This window comes from Erythrolamprus reginae, chromosome 1, assembly GCF_031021105.1.
Source record: "Erythrolamprus reginae isolate rEryReg1 chromosome 1, rEryReg1.hap1, whole genome shotgun sequence".
Lineage (NCBI taxonomy): Eukaryota > Metazoa > Chordata > Lepidosauria > Squamata > Dipsadidae > Erythrolamprus > Erythrolamprus reginae.
Window position 1 is genome coordinate 169,847,563 of NC_091950.1, and position 17,056 is coordinate 169,864,618.

General features: G+C 38.3%; 1 protein-coding gene across 1 annotated transcript in view; it reads right to left on the reverse strand.

Moving 5' to 3' along the window:
• LRP1B (LDL receptor related protein 1B) overlaps positions 1 to 17,056 on the reverse strand; it is a 1,143,506-nt gene that overhangs the window by 140,900 nt on the left and 985,550 nt on the right. Inside the window, exons 46-55 of the mRNA XM_070731453.1 lie at positions 13,245 to 13,373; positions 12,960 to 13,079; positions 12,419 to 12,532; positions 11,950 to 12,099; positions 11,704 to 11,826; positions 10,881 to 11,000; positions 9,776 to 9,904; positions 8,683 to 8,805; positions 2,784 to 2,924; positions 876 to 1,063 (exon numbers count right to left, since the gene is read on the reverse strand). Coding sequence (XP_070587554.1) covers positions 876 to 1,063; positions 2,784 to 2,924; positions 8,683 to 8,805; positions 9,776 to 9,904; positions 10,881 to 11,000; positions 11,704 to 11,826; positions 11,950 to 12,099; positions 12,419 to 12,532; positions 12,960 to 13,079; positions 13,245 to 13,373 — 1,337 coding nt within the window. The remainder of the gene's footprint in view (positions 1 to 875; positions 1,064 to 2,783; positions 2,925 to 8,682; positions 8,806 to 9,775; positions 9,905 to 10,880; positions 11,001 to 11,703; positions 11,827 to 11,949; positions 12,100 to 12,418; positions 12,533 to 12,959; positions 13,080 to 13,244; positions 13,374 to 17,056) is intronic.

Consider the following 17,056-nt stretch of genomic DNA (forward strand, 5'->3'; position numbering starts at 1 on the left):
ACGACATTTGGAACTTCTTCTCATAAGCCCAATTTAGCAAGTTTAATCTTTATTAGGCATTCATTTAGAAGAACATTAAAATATTTATGTTACATTTGCTGTGTTATTTTTGATGACTCATTTGTGGATTTGTGTATATTATTTTGGATGTGTTCATTTTTTATTGTTTTAAAATGGTTATAATTTTAGTGTATTATATTTTTAGAATTGTAAGTCATATATAATCATTGTCTGATATGGATAGCTATAGAAATTGAATAAATAAATATATTTATTTTACATAGTATCTTATTTCAGTAGTTCAGTTGTAAAAATTGGTCTTTATTCCCACCAAATGTTGTGAGATTAACTTTAAACATAAAAGAATACAGTAATGAACACATATTTTTAATTACATATTAGATATATAAATTGGCATAACCAAATCCTTTAAAGCCATTTGTTATTTTCTCAATACCTCCAATTGATTATATTAGACTTTAAAATTAAACAGACATTTGCATGTTCTTCAGACTTGGATTAAGAGGAGAGGAGATAGAGTAGAACAGAACGGAATAGAACAGAATTCTTTATTGGCCAAGTATGGTTGGACATACAAGGAATTTGTCTCCGGCTTGTAAGATCTCAGCGTACCTCAGTTCTCTTAAAAAACATCTCTGTCTACAATTTTCAATTTATTTTTCTTCCAGAAAACTATTTCCTTTTCCTAAATCACATAGAAAGTAAAATGAAGTATGGGCTATAAAGTTTTATTACTTTTATTACTATTAACAAAATATACAAATGCAAGCACCATGTGATTAACATTTCTATGTCAGTTGGGAATTTCAAAATCTATTTTATAGTGTATTATTTTAAACTTCTAAACTACCAACCTTGTATCCAACAGGAAGATCTTGACAGTCTTGAGAACAGCCACTAACTTTCTTACTCAAACATTCATTTATATGGCAATTTCTCTCATCAGATCCATCACCACAATCCTGTTTGGCATCGCAAACATCTTCTTGGGGAATGCACTTGCCATTTTTACACATAAAAAATGAATTGTTGCATGACTGTTCTAAAAACCAAGAAATAAATGGGTAAAAGGAAACAGAATGCAAAATGTATGTAACTATTCATCAGGTTTATGAGCTATAGTTCAATTTACAAACAAATTATATATTTACATATATTGTTTTTAGCTTTAAAATATGTATACCATATGTATAAATTTTATATTTGTAGATTATTATAGCTTTTATAAATCTGTAAAACAGTACAGTCTAGAAGTATCACTTGGCCAATAAATAATTCTATTCTGTTATATTCTATTCTTGATTATGAAACAGGGCACTAATTTCAGATTTTGTAGGTTTGAGGATGCTTCATTGACATTCTTCCTGTTTCTAGCATGCATATGCACACGAGCCAAATGATCTTCACACAGGCATGCATGCCAAAAAATGGAAAATCAGGTGGCATGCCAGAAACCAGAAGTTCATCTTCCCGATACACACATGCGCACTGGGCAGCTGTTCTGGTTTTCAGAACATGGGCGCATGTATGCTCCAATTCAGCACTTGGTTCTGAAAAGGTTTGCTAACATTGCTATAGGTGGCTACATCAGCAATATTCTCACAAACCTGGGGGGAGATAATGCTGATCGTGCATGCTGGAGTGCCATGTCTAATATCTGTGTTTGCTGTTTTCTAGGTGCACCCCTGTTAGAGAAGAGATGCCTGTCGAACCCCAGACTGGGGTGCGACATACCTGGGGTAGTTAGATGAATGGCAGAGCAGTAAGGGCGACATGGAAAGCTGAGTAAGCAGCAAGTGCGTTTATGGCTCTTTCCAGCTGCAATGAACATCTGTTCATTGGGTGCCCAGCCTACTTCTGGCATTGCTGATCATCTGTTCTTTGGGTGGCCAGGAGGCCACAGTTCACCCAAGCAGCAGCTGAGCATGCCGATTATCGGCAGGGGGCACCATCGCAGCCAGTTAAAGATCCAGACACAGCTGCTCAGGTTTATTGCGTAGAGGCCACCTAGTATTTCTGAGGCCCTGGAACATTCACTGGATCGTGATTATAACACGGGGGCATGTCTGGCCAGCTGGAGTGCATGGACCTTTGCTGATAAAGCATGCTGGGAGGCAGAAGCTTTACAAAATACTTTATTCACATGCATTGGGTACCAGGGTTTCAGCCTGATTAAAAGTTTTGTTGGCTTGACGGTTCCTAAGCGTGATTGCTTCAGTTCTAACCAAGTCCAACCTTGGACCCTTGAGAGTAATCTTACAATAAAGATAAATTTGGTATTCATTGGGTTTTTTATCTGAATTATCTTAAAGGAGTAGTAACAGGTACCAAATATACCAAATATAAATTCTAAAGTGCAGGAGATGACCAGGCTGAACACGAAGTGGAGTCAAATACATCATTATTCTAGAGTCCTTACACACCTGAAAGAGATCTAACTTTTGTTCTGTTGAGCCTAAATATTTTTTTATCTTTCAACCGCTCTTTCTTTGCATGTGCTTAGATCAAAACATGTCAGTTTTCAAGTGATAAATTGAGGGGAAAAAGAGAAGTCTCAAAGACCATCTGGATTAAGAGATCTGCAGTACGGTGCTACCGAAAGAATATGTCAAACAATAATAAGAGGGAATTGATGAATTACCCAATCAGCATGCTTTGTCAGTAGTCTGCATGTAGAAATACTTATTGTATTAACACTGCATCATTCTAGAAAATTATTATGGACTGAAAAGCAAAATTGTACAAATATTTAACAACTGTACCTGCACTTCTGCATTTTATATTAATAGGATCTTCATCTGAATGATCTGGACAATCAAAATCTCCATCACATTGCCACTGAGAATTTAAAAGACATCTTCCATCAGCACAGCTGAATTCTCCAGGATTACAATGGCGATAGCCTAAAACCAGAGTGATTAAAACAATATTATAGTATCTCAAATGTTTATTATTTATTTATTTATTTATTTATTATTTGGATTTGTATGCCGCCCCTCTCCGAAGACTCGGGGCGGCTCACAACAAGTGCAACAAATCATAAATAATCCAATTAATTAAAATATTTAAAGATTTAAAAAAACCCATATACTAACAGACACACACAGAGGCATACCATGTATAAATTAAACATGCCCAGGGGGAGATGTTTCAATTCCCCCATGCCTGATGGCAAAGGTGGGTTTTAAGGAGTTTACGGAAGGCAGGAAGATTAGGGGCAGTTCTAATCTCCGGGGGGAGTTGGTTCCAGAGAGCCGGTGCCGCCACAGAGAAGGCTCTTCCCCTGGGGCCCGCCAACCGACATTGTTTAGTTGACGGGACCCGGAGAAGGCCCACTCTGTGGGACCTAATCGGTCGCTGGGATTCGTGCGGCATGAGGCGGTATCGGAGATATTCTGGTCCAATGCCATGAAGGGCTTTAAAGGTCATAACCAACACTTTGAATTTAGAATTACAACTGACAAACACCATAAACGCATGACCAGACCACAAACTCACAGTCAAACAAAAATTGTTACACCCCAGACACACATTACAAAACAGCTAACTAGTCTGCAAGCTCCAACTACTCAGGATATCACCCCCAATCCATAGACATTAACTAATCAGCATTCATCAATTACATCAATGACCCCAGCTGTTACCCCACTGACTCACCAGGAAGTTTCCACACAGCTTGCAGCTGCTGAGCCAGCATACCACACCCACCCACCCACCAGTATTTATAGAGGGAAGGCAGCTCAGGTCTCGATGTGTTCGCCCTAACACAAGGACTAAAGCACCAGCCTGAAGATGACGAGTGGATCATCGAAACGTCGCCAGAAATCTCTGAATCCTACATGGGAAGAAACCCGAATATGCCAAGACCTTCATACCTGTACCTGTGAAAATCTACATATGTGTGTGTGTGTGTGTGTGTGTCTGTCACATGTTTTTGCTAAATTTGAAAATTAAGGGAGACTAGGATAGATCTATTTCAGCCTTATTTTGGCCTCATCAGCTATCCATGCCCTTACTGGGATTTGAATATATATACAGTCATACCTCGTCTTACGAACCTAATTGGTTCCAGGGGGAGGTTCGTAAGACGAAAGGTTCGTAAGATGAAACATTGTTTCCCATAGGAAACAATGTAAAGTCAATTAATCCGTGCAACCAAAAAACCCCCCGCAAAAAACCCGCTGCCGCCCGGCTGTCACCTTTTAAAACAGCCTGGGGGCTTCTCAGCGACCTCCCGAACACCGAACGCCAAACCCGAACTTCCGCGTTCGGCGTTGAGACTGCTGGGAAGTCATGCGGCTGTTTTAAAAGGTCACAGCCGGGCTGAGGGGCTTCCCAGCACCCCCCCGAACCCCGAACCCGGAAGTTCGGCAAAAGTTCGGGGTTTGGGGGGGTGCTGGGAAGCCCCCCAGCCCGGCTGTGACCTTTTAAAACATCCGCGCGGCTTCCCAGCTGTCTCTCGAAACCGAACGCCAAACCTGAACTTCCGCGTTTGGCGTTCGGAGACAGCTGGGAAGCCGCGCGGCTGTCTTAAAAGGTCACAGCCGGGCTGGGGAGCTTCCCAGCACCCCCCCGACCCCCGAACCCAGAAGTTCAGCAAAAGTTCAGGGTTCGGGAGGTTGCTGGGACGCCCCCCAGCCTGGCTGTGACCTTTTAAAACAGCCGTGCGGCTTCCCAGCAGCTTCCCGAAGCCGAACGCCAAACCCGAACTTCCACGTTCGGTGTTCGGAGACAGCTGGGAAGCCGCGCGGCTGTTTTAAAAGGTCACAGCCAGGCTGGGGGGCTTCCCAGCAACCTCCCGAACCGAACCCGGGGTTCAGAAAAATTTTGCCTCTTCTTACGAACTTTCTTCGAGTTACGAACCGGTGTTTGGGAGGCTGCTGGGAAGCCCCGCCGCCCGGCTGTCACCTTTTAAAACAGCCGGGGGGCTTCCTAGCAGCCTCCCGAACGCCGGTTCGTAACTCGAAAAAAGTTCGTAAGAAGAGGCAAATTTTTTCTGAACCCCGGGTTCGTATCACGAGTTGTTCGTAAGACGAGGGGTTCATATCTTGAGGTACCACTGTAATTGTATGTGTTGTGTGTATGTATATATATGTATATGTATATGTATATATTTGTTTTCATAGATTTTCATGGGTACATGTATGAATGTCTTGGCATATTCGGGTTTCTTCCCATGTAAGTTTCAGAGATTCCTGGTGACGTTTCGACGAGGTCCCACTTGTCATCTTCAGGCTGGTGCTTTTGGCCTTATGCTAGGGTGAACATAGTGTGTCTTGAGCTGCCATATCAGATAGGACCCTCACCACAGCAGAAACCAACATCCTCTCCAAAGGATTCAACTTTGCAGTCATCCCCAAATGCATCCCCACTGAAAATATCATATGCGGAGTTGAAGCCACCCTAACCAAAATCAACCCGATGAAGCCAATAAAATCAGACTTGAAGTCACCAATGTCCTCTGCTCCAGCATTCCACCTAGAAGCAACTTACATAAAGATGAACAAAAAGCACTCACCAACTTGAGTAAAGACAATAACATAATCATCCTCCCAGCAGACAAAGGCAACACCACTGTGGTGATGAACACATCTGACTACCAAGACAAATTAGCCAACCCCGCATACAAACCTCTAAACACAGATCCTACCATGTACCTGGAAAAAACCCACCAAATCCAAAATGAAAGCTTATCCCATTAGTGAAGAGATCTAGCAAAGAATCATCCCCAGATAGAAACCATCCAGATGCCCCAAGCTCTATGGCCTCCCCAAGATACACAAAGAAGGAACACCACTCAGACCCCTAGTCAGCTCCATAGTTTCACCCCTACAGAATCTTGCCAAATTTCTTGCCAAACAACTTCAGCCCTACACAGAATCCATCATGTTTGCTAGAATATGAGGCAGAGAATATCAATTTCAGTGCAAAAACAAGTGTCCATGTCTAAAAAAATTCTCACAATTGTTTGAAATAAATTAATATTGTGTGTGTGTGTGTGTGTAACATATTTTTGCTGATAATGAAAATGAAGGGAGACTAGTATAGATTTATTTCAAGCTATTTAGCTCTCACCAGCTAGCTAACTGATGAGAGTTGGCTAGCTGAGGAGAGCTAAATAGCTTGAAATCGATCTACACTAGTCTCCCTTCATTTTCATTATCAGCAAAAATGTGTTGCCATATAGAATATAGTTTATTCGACCTCATCCCTTACATTAAAGGCACCACAGACAAAATTAGAAAAATTCTCCACAAACATAATATCAAAACATCTTTTCTCACAAACCAGAAAATATCCAACATCTTAAGAAACCCAAAAGACAAAATCCAACTTGAAAACCAAGGAATCTATGAAATACCTGCACAGCCATATACATTGGACAAACTAATGGAAGAATAAACGCACACATTGCACAACACAAAAATGCAATCAAAAAAGAGGAAAAAACTTCCTCCCTTTTTCGACACATTAAAAAAACAAGACACGAAATCAACTTCAAAAAAACTAAATTAATCTCCAAAACAGAACACCTATACAAAAGAATAATCATGAAAGCCATAGAAATAGAAAAACACCTCCTCAATATGAATAAATGTGATGACACTTCCCGCCTACGAGAAATTTGGAAGCCAGCTCTAATAAAAAAACCCATATCACAATCATAACTCCACCATGTCAATCATCTAACTAAATGTGATTCCACCAAACCAATCAAATAATTAAAACACACCCACCCAATCTACTTGCAACATTTGAAAACCCCCCACCACTATTTATAAGGAACAAATGGCAGTTGCAAACAAACCATATTCAAAGCAGCATGAAGCCATTAACCTCAGTCTGATGATGGTGAATGTGATTTTGTCAAAACATCGCAAAGTAAAGCAAAATTAGATAAGTATGTAATGTAATTTTATATAATAAGATTTTCTGGAAAAGAGAAGCCCAGTACAGAATTCAAACAAAGCAAAAAAAAAAAAAAATTCTTTGCATAATTCTTAAATAATCTGGCATTTTTGTATAATCCAGTTATATGGAAGAGCTTCAGGATAATTAAATCTTGTTGAAGTCACTCTTGGATGTGCTATTGGACTTGAACAGCATATAAGCTCCAGTAAGTAAGTAAGTAAGTAAGTAAGTAAGTAAGTAAGTAAGTAAGTAAGTAAGTAAGTAAGTAAGTAAGTAAGTAAGTAAGTAAATAAATAAATACATAAATTTAGATAATAGTATACAACATTACACAGAGTAAAACAGGAATTCATAACATTCATTATTTAATAATTATATTTTACTCCTATCAAATTTACCCACTTGCACATACCCATACAGATGATGTAATTCTGAAAGGCTGAGTTGACACACATCTTTTATACATGTTTGCATTAAACAAAGGTCAAATTTTGTTATTTTAACATATTGCTAATACTGAAACAGCATAATTCAGGTGATGAATCGTGCTGGTCCTTGCTTTAAATTTTAGCCTGCTATGGATTAATATACCTGCTATGCTGAATTCATACTTGAACAGATGGAAAAAAATCCTTTATTAAATAAATAGAAATTAAATTATTCTAACACAACTATTTTACATTATATTGATGATGGATCAAGGCACCTTATTGATTAATTCTGCCAGAGCAAAAATGTTCCCTAAGACATCACCTTTATGTTGGAAATGTAAGAAAGAAATAGGATCCTACTACCATCAATGGTGGACATGTAACAAAGCTAAAATGTATTGGAAAATGATAGAGAAAATGACAAAAGAGATTACAAAGCAAAAAATAGAAATTACACCGGAGTTCTGTTTACTAGGAATTACTAACCAAAATTATAAAAAAGAAATCTTGTACTTAATTATACATATTTTTACAGCGGCAAGGATTATTTACGCGCAAAATTGGAAAGGGGAAAATATCCCCAAAGAAGAGGGAGTCATCACAAAAATATTAGACGGCGCGGAGATGGATATGATGACAAGACGCTTGAATGATCAAGAAGAAACGAAATTTTATGAAACATGGAACAATGTTTATGAATGGATAGATAAGAAAAAAAAAATAACAATAGAAGATTAATAATAGGCATAGATACTTTGGTATAAATCTTTCTCTTCTTTTTATTGAGATTAATATTAGATTTAGTTTATATACATAAAATTGTTTGACTTTATATTAGTTATAACTACTTTTCTTTTTTCTATAATATCACTTTTTCCTCATTAGATATTTTTGTATTAGTAGCATTGAATTACGCATTTAATCATGTATTCCTTTTTTTGCATCTGCATTTATACTTTTAAGAAAAGCGGGGATGGTACATCCCCACAGTCTATGTTAAATGTTTGTAAGTCTGTATGTTATTTTAAGAAAATTAATAAAAATATTGGGGAAAAAAATGATTAATTCTGCCAGGAGAAATATGTCGAGTTAAATAGTTATTCTTTAATTTAATGTTCTGGATCTTAGCCATAGCTAGATTTTTTTCATGCAAAGCATATAGCTATTTTTCTTTAAAGCTTACAGTATAAATAAGAATAGTATAAAATAGTGTAACAAAATTAACTTATTGCATTGTTTTATAATTTACTTTCTTTTTACAAAATCTAGATAATTTTTAATTACTCTTTTATAGTGAATAATTGTCAAAGATACTTGCCACATTCTAGAGATTCATCTGATCCATCACCACAGTCATCATCGTGGTCACATACAAACAATTTAGAAATGCAGACTTTATTGTGGCATGTGAAAGTATTTTCATCACAAGTATTACTGGGCGCTAAGGAAAATAATAAAAAGCAAAAGGAAACACAATGATATTTTCCATATTGGACAATATTTAATCTTACAAAGAAAAAACTCAGATAGTGCAAAACTCCTCCCACCAAGCTTCTCTCAGAGAACAGAAGGAAAAGTAAGTTGAAGTTAATACAACTGGCGCAAATATTTTAATTACACTCTAAGGTTGTCTGCATAGAATATTTCAAGTTTCCTGATGTCCCATTTGTGGATTTTCATTGTATGACATAGGACTTTTGTAGTATGATAATATGGTAGACGGGGAGGAAAAGAAAAAAGTAAATTACAGTAGATCATGTTTCTATGCATTTTCTGTAATGGGACAGTTTGAATAAAGAAAGAGCTGTGCTATTAACTCCAGTTGCAATGAAAGGGGGGGGGGACTGTCAACAAAAATATTGTGGAGATTTGAGTTATATTTATTATTATAGACAGCAAATGGTCAAATGTTTCCCCCTTATTTCACACTTTAAAAAGTCTCACCAGCCAATTATCACAATCAATAACACTTATTTTACACTTGAAAGGCTTAACTTTCAAGTGTAAAATACTTATTTTACACTTGAAATAATAAAATTAAGAGGATTTATAACATTTTTGTCTTTTTTATATAAATATTCTAATCATTTTCCTTTAATAGATCATCTTAAATTTACAGTCATCTTTCACTTGAATACAGGATTGGAAGCAATATTTTATTTCATACATGTGCCTTTAAATTTCTATTGATCACTATGGTAGACAATTATCACTATTCATTGGGTGCTTAAAAACCTACAAGTGGATTCATTCCAGATATGCTTCTTATTGAGAATCAGATCAATTTCTTTAGGTCTATTAAACCACAGTATTTTTGCCTTGCCAAACATGAACAGCAAGCATTAATATATCTCATTAATTAAAACTGAATTGGGAAATACGTTTTGTATATCTTGCAAAATGGCTTTTACCACATCCCGCTGTAGCAAGTTCATCACTTCCATTAGGACAGTCTCTTTCACCATCGCAAAGCCAATGTTGAGGAACACAGGCATATGAATCTAAACAGCTGAACATGTCTGGAGCACAAGTTACTGAGTCTGTGAAACATATACAAAATAATAGAAAACAAACAAGCTGCTGATGTTATGCTCCACATTTTCAAATATTCTTTAAAAATAATCTAACTGATGAACATGGCATACTACCAGAAATAAATCACTTTCACCTGGGCACAACAACAAGCTCCGCCCATGGAATTCCCTATTGGGATTCCCCACCTCCATTTGAGCCTCCTGATCGGCCCGACAGCTCCGCAGCTCTTTTGCAAAGCTGACAGCCGGGCTTCTCAGCGTCCTCCTGAACCCGAACACCGAACCTGAACTTTTGCCGAACTTCCGGGTTCGGCGTTCAGGAGAACACCGAGAAGCCTCCCGGCTGTTTCAAAAGGCGACAGCTGGGTGGTGGGGCTTCTCGGCGGCCTCCTGAATGCCGAACCCAGAAGTCCGGCAAAAGTTTAGGTTTGGCATTTGGGTTCAGGAGGATGCTGAGAAGCCCCCCGGCTGTTTCAAAAGGCGACAGCCAGGCGGCGGCACCCAGCAGAGAGCCATTTTTGTGTGTGTGTGGGGGGGTGTTTCCTTGCACGCATTAATTGACTTTACATTGTTTCCTATGGAAAACATTGTTTCGTCTTACGAACTTTTTGCCTTACGAACCTCCTCCGGGAACCAATTAAGTTCGTAAGATGAGGTATTACTGTACTTTCAAACAGTATATCTCTAATATCTGAAGATGTTTCAAATTACATTAAAGTTTGGAACAGGCTATGCCAGATTTATTTACTGATTTATTTGTTCAGTTTATATAGTTTCCCATTTCGTATTTATGACTTTGGGCAGCTCACACAATTAAAAAAACATACAAAACAAATAAATCATAAACTTCCATCTTCTGAAAGGTGTAACTATTTCACAGGCTTCATACCATTGTCAAATCCAATGGTTTTCCCCTGATACACTGATACATCTCTAGACAGCCATTCGGACATTTTAAAATTAGCATCATTATACAACTCACCACAAATAGCTTTACTTTCATCCAAACCATTTCCACAATCATCTTCCCCATCACAAGTCCATTGTTTAGAGATGCATTTTTGTTCAGAACAAGCAAACTGATTCCATGAACAGGGGGAATCTAAAAGATGTAAATTATAATGCATTCAATGACAACATTGTTATAAAGAACATTATGCTCTTTATTACTGGAGTGCTAAATATGAACTGAAAATATTTTCTGAACAAATTTATCTCAGCTATTGTTCAGATTCAGAGAGTTTGGCTCATTTTTACATATAATTTAATCTGATTTTTTAAAAAAAGTTTATGAACGTTTAAGCATTTTTAAAACCGCTATAATGAAATCACATCTATAAACAGAAAACTGAAAGTCCGCACATAATATGTGTGATTATTTTAACATTAGGTTTTATGGGATCCAGTTTCCATTTAAAAAATGTTCTGAAGACAGAGCAGTTGCATCAATCAAAATGATGAAAAACGCATCCTTTCGTGTGAACACCATCATAAGACATGCTGTATAATAAAAAGGCAGAGATTCAATTCTGATGCCACAATGCTGCTTATATCAGCTGGATCCTCTTTCACTTCTAATTCATGGTTACTGTTGAACTGTTCTCCTTGCCAATGCCAGAAAAATTCAAATATGCTTAGTTCCAACATTTGTTTTGCCTTATTAACCCATATAAATTTATCAGAATGTCATGATGTTAATTTAGATTTAGATTTTAAAAATTAATTGTTCTTAATGTGCTCTGAAAATTAATTATCAACCACTATTTTTGCAAGAAATGTTCACGGATTAATGATAAAATACTCACCACAGAGTAATTCATCACTTCCATCTTCACAATCTTTCTGACCGTCGCATACCCAGGAAATCAGAATACATTTACCACTAGGACAGCCAAAATAATTTTCTTCACATGTATGCTTATTTCGAACTTCAGTAAAATAAAAGAAGCAATATATTTCTAGTTATTATGGTATCTTGAATATAAATAGTACAAAAACAAAATGTCAAATAGCATTCATTGTTATGAAGAAAAACATTTCCCCACAATTACCTGGGCATTTTAATTCATCTGAATAATCTCCACAATCATTAGATCCATCACACAGCCATTCTGGTAGTATACAAAGTGAAGTAAAGTTACAGCTAATAAATCCTGAAGATTTCACTCCAAGTTTATAGAAATTATTGCAATCTGTGTTATCTGAGAACATAAAATGCAATTGTCATACATTATAATATATTTTTAAAAGTTTGATCTCATTACTGCAATTGATCTTATGTTGTTCCATTTATTTCCCGTAAGCATTATATTGCCTGTCATTGATCAAACACAGGAAGTATTCTTATCATGTTCAGTGTAGTCAAGTTCCATTGAGCTTATTGTTTCTGTAAACTCTGCTGTATTGTATAAAACACAAATTAATTATACATAAAGTACATATTGGTCTGAAGGGAGAAAAAAACAATAAAATATTATACAAATGGAATAAATAAATACATTAAAAAGCAGAGTTCCTTACTGCAGTTTTTCTCATCCAAAGCATCTAAACAATCCACAATCTGATTGCATTGAGCTGATTTTGGAATGCAGGTTCCATCTAAACAACGGAATTCCATGGAAGAACATCCAAAAACTACAAAGGAAAGAGGGTATTTTTAGAGACAGGAGAAAATGGAAAGACATTAAAAAAAAACTTATTTGCACTGACGAGACACCTCATCCCAATGTGTGTGTGTGTGTGTGTGTAGGTATGTACCTATGTTACTAGACATCAGTTATTGCCTATCCCAACATTTTGTATTAAAATATCCTTCTCAGAGTATTAACTGGCCCTAAAGTGATAGTTAATGAGCCCATGTTATTTCATTCCATAAATGTGAAGTTAATTATGTTTTTTTTTAAATGACCAGATTTTTCATGTACAATAACTGCACTGAGCAAATAGTGAATTACAGTCTTGGTTTCATCAAACACCTCACTCCAATTATCATTTTAATTTTAATTATTTTTAAATTTGTATCAATATCCAAAGTATATTTCTGCAAAAAATAAAAATGTACCTTCACAACCTCTTTCATCAGAATTGTCACCACAATCATTTTTGCCATCACAAATTTGATTACTAGAAATACAGCGCCGATTTAAGCAAGATTTAAATCCTTTCCGACAGCTTCTGTTTTCTTATAAATTAAAACAGAGAAATAACTTTTGTCATTTACACAGCATTATTACAGTTGAAAGGTTTAGGAATGCAGATATGAATCAGTAGCTAAAAGCATTACATAAAAACAAAATATAACAAGAGAATCAAATGGAAGAAATGGACATTTAGTGGACTGACTTACCACAATACAACAATTTCTCATCAGACTTGTCCTTACAATGAGCTATGCCATCACAGGAAAGTTGGTAATCAATGCACTCACCATTTCCACATTCAAATTCAGAGTAGAAATTGCATGACATGTTTTGAGCTGAAAAGAAGAAAAGGTATAAATTTGAAAGTTAATGACATAAAAGCCAAATGCAATCTCAAAAATTTAGCCTTGTGAAGTAGGAGATATGGTTGAACAGGAGGAGGTATTCTTGTGCAAGAAACTGACGAGGCAAGAAAACCAGATGGTATCACTTTTCATTTTTTTCACAAAGAAATTGTTAAATTTTCTATGAACTTTCCCTCTATCAACATGGGACCAAAAAATGGAGGAGAACTTGTGCTGTAAAAAAATTGTAGCTACGTATTTGAATCATTTTACATTTTATTTATTTAAGACAGATATTTTGGAATGTTATATGTGGAGATTTATGTATATAAAGTTGTATATAAAGATATAGCAGGTGGAATGTGGGAAGGATTTTGTTTTTAAAAAGTAAAATATTTTCACTATTATTTTGAGAAGAAAAAAGACATTACTTTTGTATCCAAAAATGAATATGCAAAAATACAGTATTTGTCTCTTTGTCTTGAAATGTGTTGGTTCATGCATTTTAGTTAATTGTCTACATGTTTTCAGTTCCTTAGTTGAGCTAAATGATAGGTAATTTTTTCTACACCCATAATTCCTTGATTTTATGATAAATTTTATGATAAAATCATACTTCAAGTTAATCTGTAGCCCTATTCATGTCTTGGATATTCAACTCTGTATTTATGTAAATCCAGCTTTCTCATAGCAGTGCAACTATATACTAGATGGCATTGTGATTTGTGGGAGTAAGATCATGCCATAGATCAAACACCTATTGTATTGATCTCAACCTGTACTGGTTTTATTCTATCCATACAGGTTTTACACAATACTGAAATGATTTACTTTTTTTTTCAATAAGTGATCCATGAACAGGGTCCCATCTAAGCTGCATCTAAATAATCTGGCCACTTGGTATATTGGAATATTATACCAAATGTATATGGTGGTATATTCTCTATTGAACAAATACAGGGGATTACTTTCAAAGAATTGCAGATATGTACAAATGCATGGTAATGGACAGAAAGATGGAATTGTCCTTGGGAGGCAAAACCCACAGCCACTCCGTCTTGTCAGGTTGAGTCTGTTGACACCCATCCAGACCCTAATAGCCTCCAGGCACCGGCATATCACTTCCATTGCTTCACTGACTGGGTATGAGGTGGAGATGTATAACTGGGTATCATCAGCATACTGATGATACCTCACCCCATGCCCTTGGACGATCTCATGCAGTGGTTTCATATAGATATTAAATATCAGGGGGGAGAGGACCGACCTCTGAGACACCCCAAAAGGGAGCAACCTAGAGGTTGACCTCTGATCCCCCACTAACACCGACTGCGATCGACCAGAGAGGTAGGAGGAGAACCACAGCAAGACAGTGCCTTCCACTTCCAACCCCTCCAGATGGCACAGAAGGATACCATTGTCGATGGTATCGAAAGCCGCTGAGAGGTCAAGAAGCATCAGGACAGAGGGGAGGTATAAACCCCTGCCGCGGGCCCACCAGAGATCATCTATCAGTGTGACCAAAGCAGTTTCCGAGCTGTAGCCAGGCCTGAATCCCAACTGTTGAGGGCCTAGATAATCAGCTTCTTCCAAGGACCGCTGGAGCTGGAGTGACACCACCTTCTCGACAACCTTCCCCATAAAGGGAAGGTTGGAGACTGGATGATAGTTATTACGTATGGCTGGGTCCAGGAAAGGCTTCTTGAGGAGGGGCCGCACAAGTGCCTCTTTGTAGGGAGCTGGGAAGCCCCCCCCCTCAAAAAAGCATAGACAATCTCCTGGACCCAGCTCCGTGTCATCTCTCTGCTGGCCGAAATCAGCCAAGAGGGACACGGATCCAGTAAACAGGTGGCAGAACTGACAGGTCCACTTCATCAGGTGTCACCAGGTCAAACTCCTCCCAGACAGATGGACAAGGACAGGCCCCAGTCACCTCCACTGACTCGTTGTCAGTCGACACTGCTATCCAATCAGAGTCGAGATCTGCCCATATCTGAGCGACTTTATTAGCGAAAAACGAGTTACAGTTGTCGATACTACTCTGCAAGGGCTCCCCACCCCCCCTCCGATTAAGAAGGGAGCAGGTCACCCTAAACGGAGCGCCCGGGCTCTGCCTCTACCCTTCTTGCCTTTTGTAAACTTCTAAAAACCCACTTATGTCGCCAGGCCTGGGGAAACTGACATTACCCCAGCTGTTCCATTTTATATATGGTTTGTTTGGATTGTATGACTGGTTTTTTATAAGGGTTTTTAAAATTGTTTTTAATATTGGATTTGTATCTCATGTATTACTTGTTGTGAGCCCCTCCGAGTCTTCGGAGAGGTGCAGCATACAAGTCTAATAAATAATAATAATAATAATTATAATTATAATAAAAATTAGTGAAATTTGAAGATCTAAAAATCGAGCTGCAACGACTCTGGCATAAGCCAGTGAAAGTGATCCCAGTGGTACTTGGCATGCTGGGCGCAGTGCCAAAGGATCTCAGTGGACATTTGAAAACCATCGGAATTGACAAAACCTCCACCTGTCAATTGCAAAAGGCCGCTTTACTGGGATCTGCAAACATAATTCGCCGCTACATCACGCAGTCCTAGGTGCTTGGGAAGTGCCCGACTGGTGATGAAGGCCAGAGCCAGGGAATAGCATCTCCCTGAACTAAAGTGGAGGGTAAGTAGGCGGCATGTTCACAGACGGAAAGGTCAGAGCTATGGAATGGTACATTCCCTGACCTAACTGAGGCGAATTGTAAGTGGGTAGGTGGAGGCTCTGGAACAAGACCTGAGCTGGGGAATTGTGTATCCTTGGGCCCTGAACCAAGTGGGCAAGTGGGCAGCATATTTACCTTGGTTGAGCAGAGCAGTCGAGGTGGGGAGGTGAGGCATAGAGAATAGCTGGGCACATGGTGAAGGCAAGATATATAGGGCGGGGTGACCAGGTGGGTGGGTGAGTGGTGAGTGGGTGGATGGAGCAAGATAACAAGCAGGTGAGTCAGCAGAGGTGGAATGAACCGTTGTACATACCTGAACGGTCTTCTCAGTGCTCTGGAAGGAGAGTCCATCATGGGTTGTAAACCAATCCTATTGGTAGAGACTGAGTTAATTTAAATAATTAATTAACTGGCACCGCCCCCTTAGCAGCCCCCATGAGCCAGTTTTAAAAACGAAGACAATGTAATAATCATAAAAAATTTATTAACTTCATAACCAAACATAAACTATAACAGTCCCAGCACTCCGGCGACCTGGCCAAACACCATGCCGGGTGGGTATGGACTCTCCTTCCAGAGCACTGAGAAGACCGTTCAGGTATGTACAACGGTTCTTCTCCATTGACTCTGGAAGGAGAGTCCATCATGGGATATACCAAAGATCAATTCCCCTGGGAGGGAAAAGGCTGGGCCAAGGTCGGTGGAGTGACACACACTCGCTGTAAGACACGCCTGCCAAATGAAGCTTCTGCAGAAGCCAAAGAGTCTAGTTTATAGTGGCGTATAAAAGTAGAAGATGATGCCCAAGTAGCAGCTCGACAAATATCTTCCAAAGAAGCTTGAGTTGACCAAGCCGCCGAAGTAGCCGCACTTCTAGTGGAATGTGCCAGAACACCGGTGGGAGGAGATTGAGAACTTGATGAATAAGCCTCAGCAATGCAATCCCTAATCCAGCGACTAAGC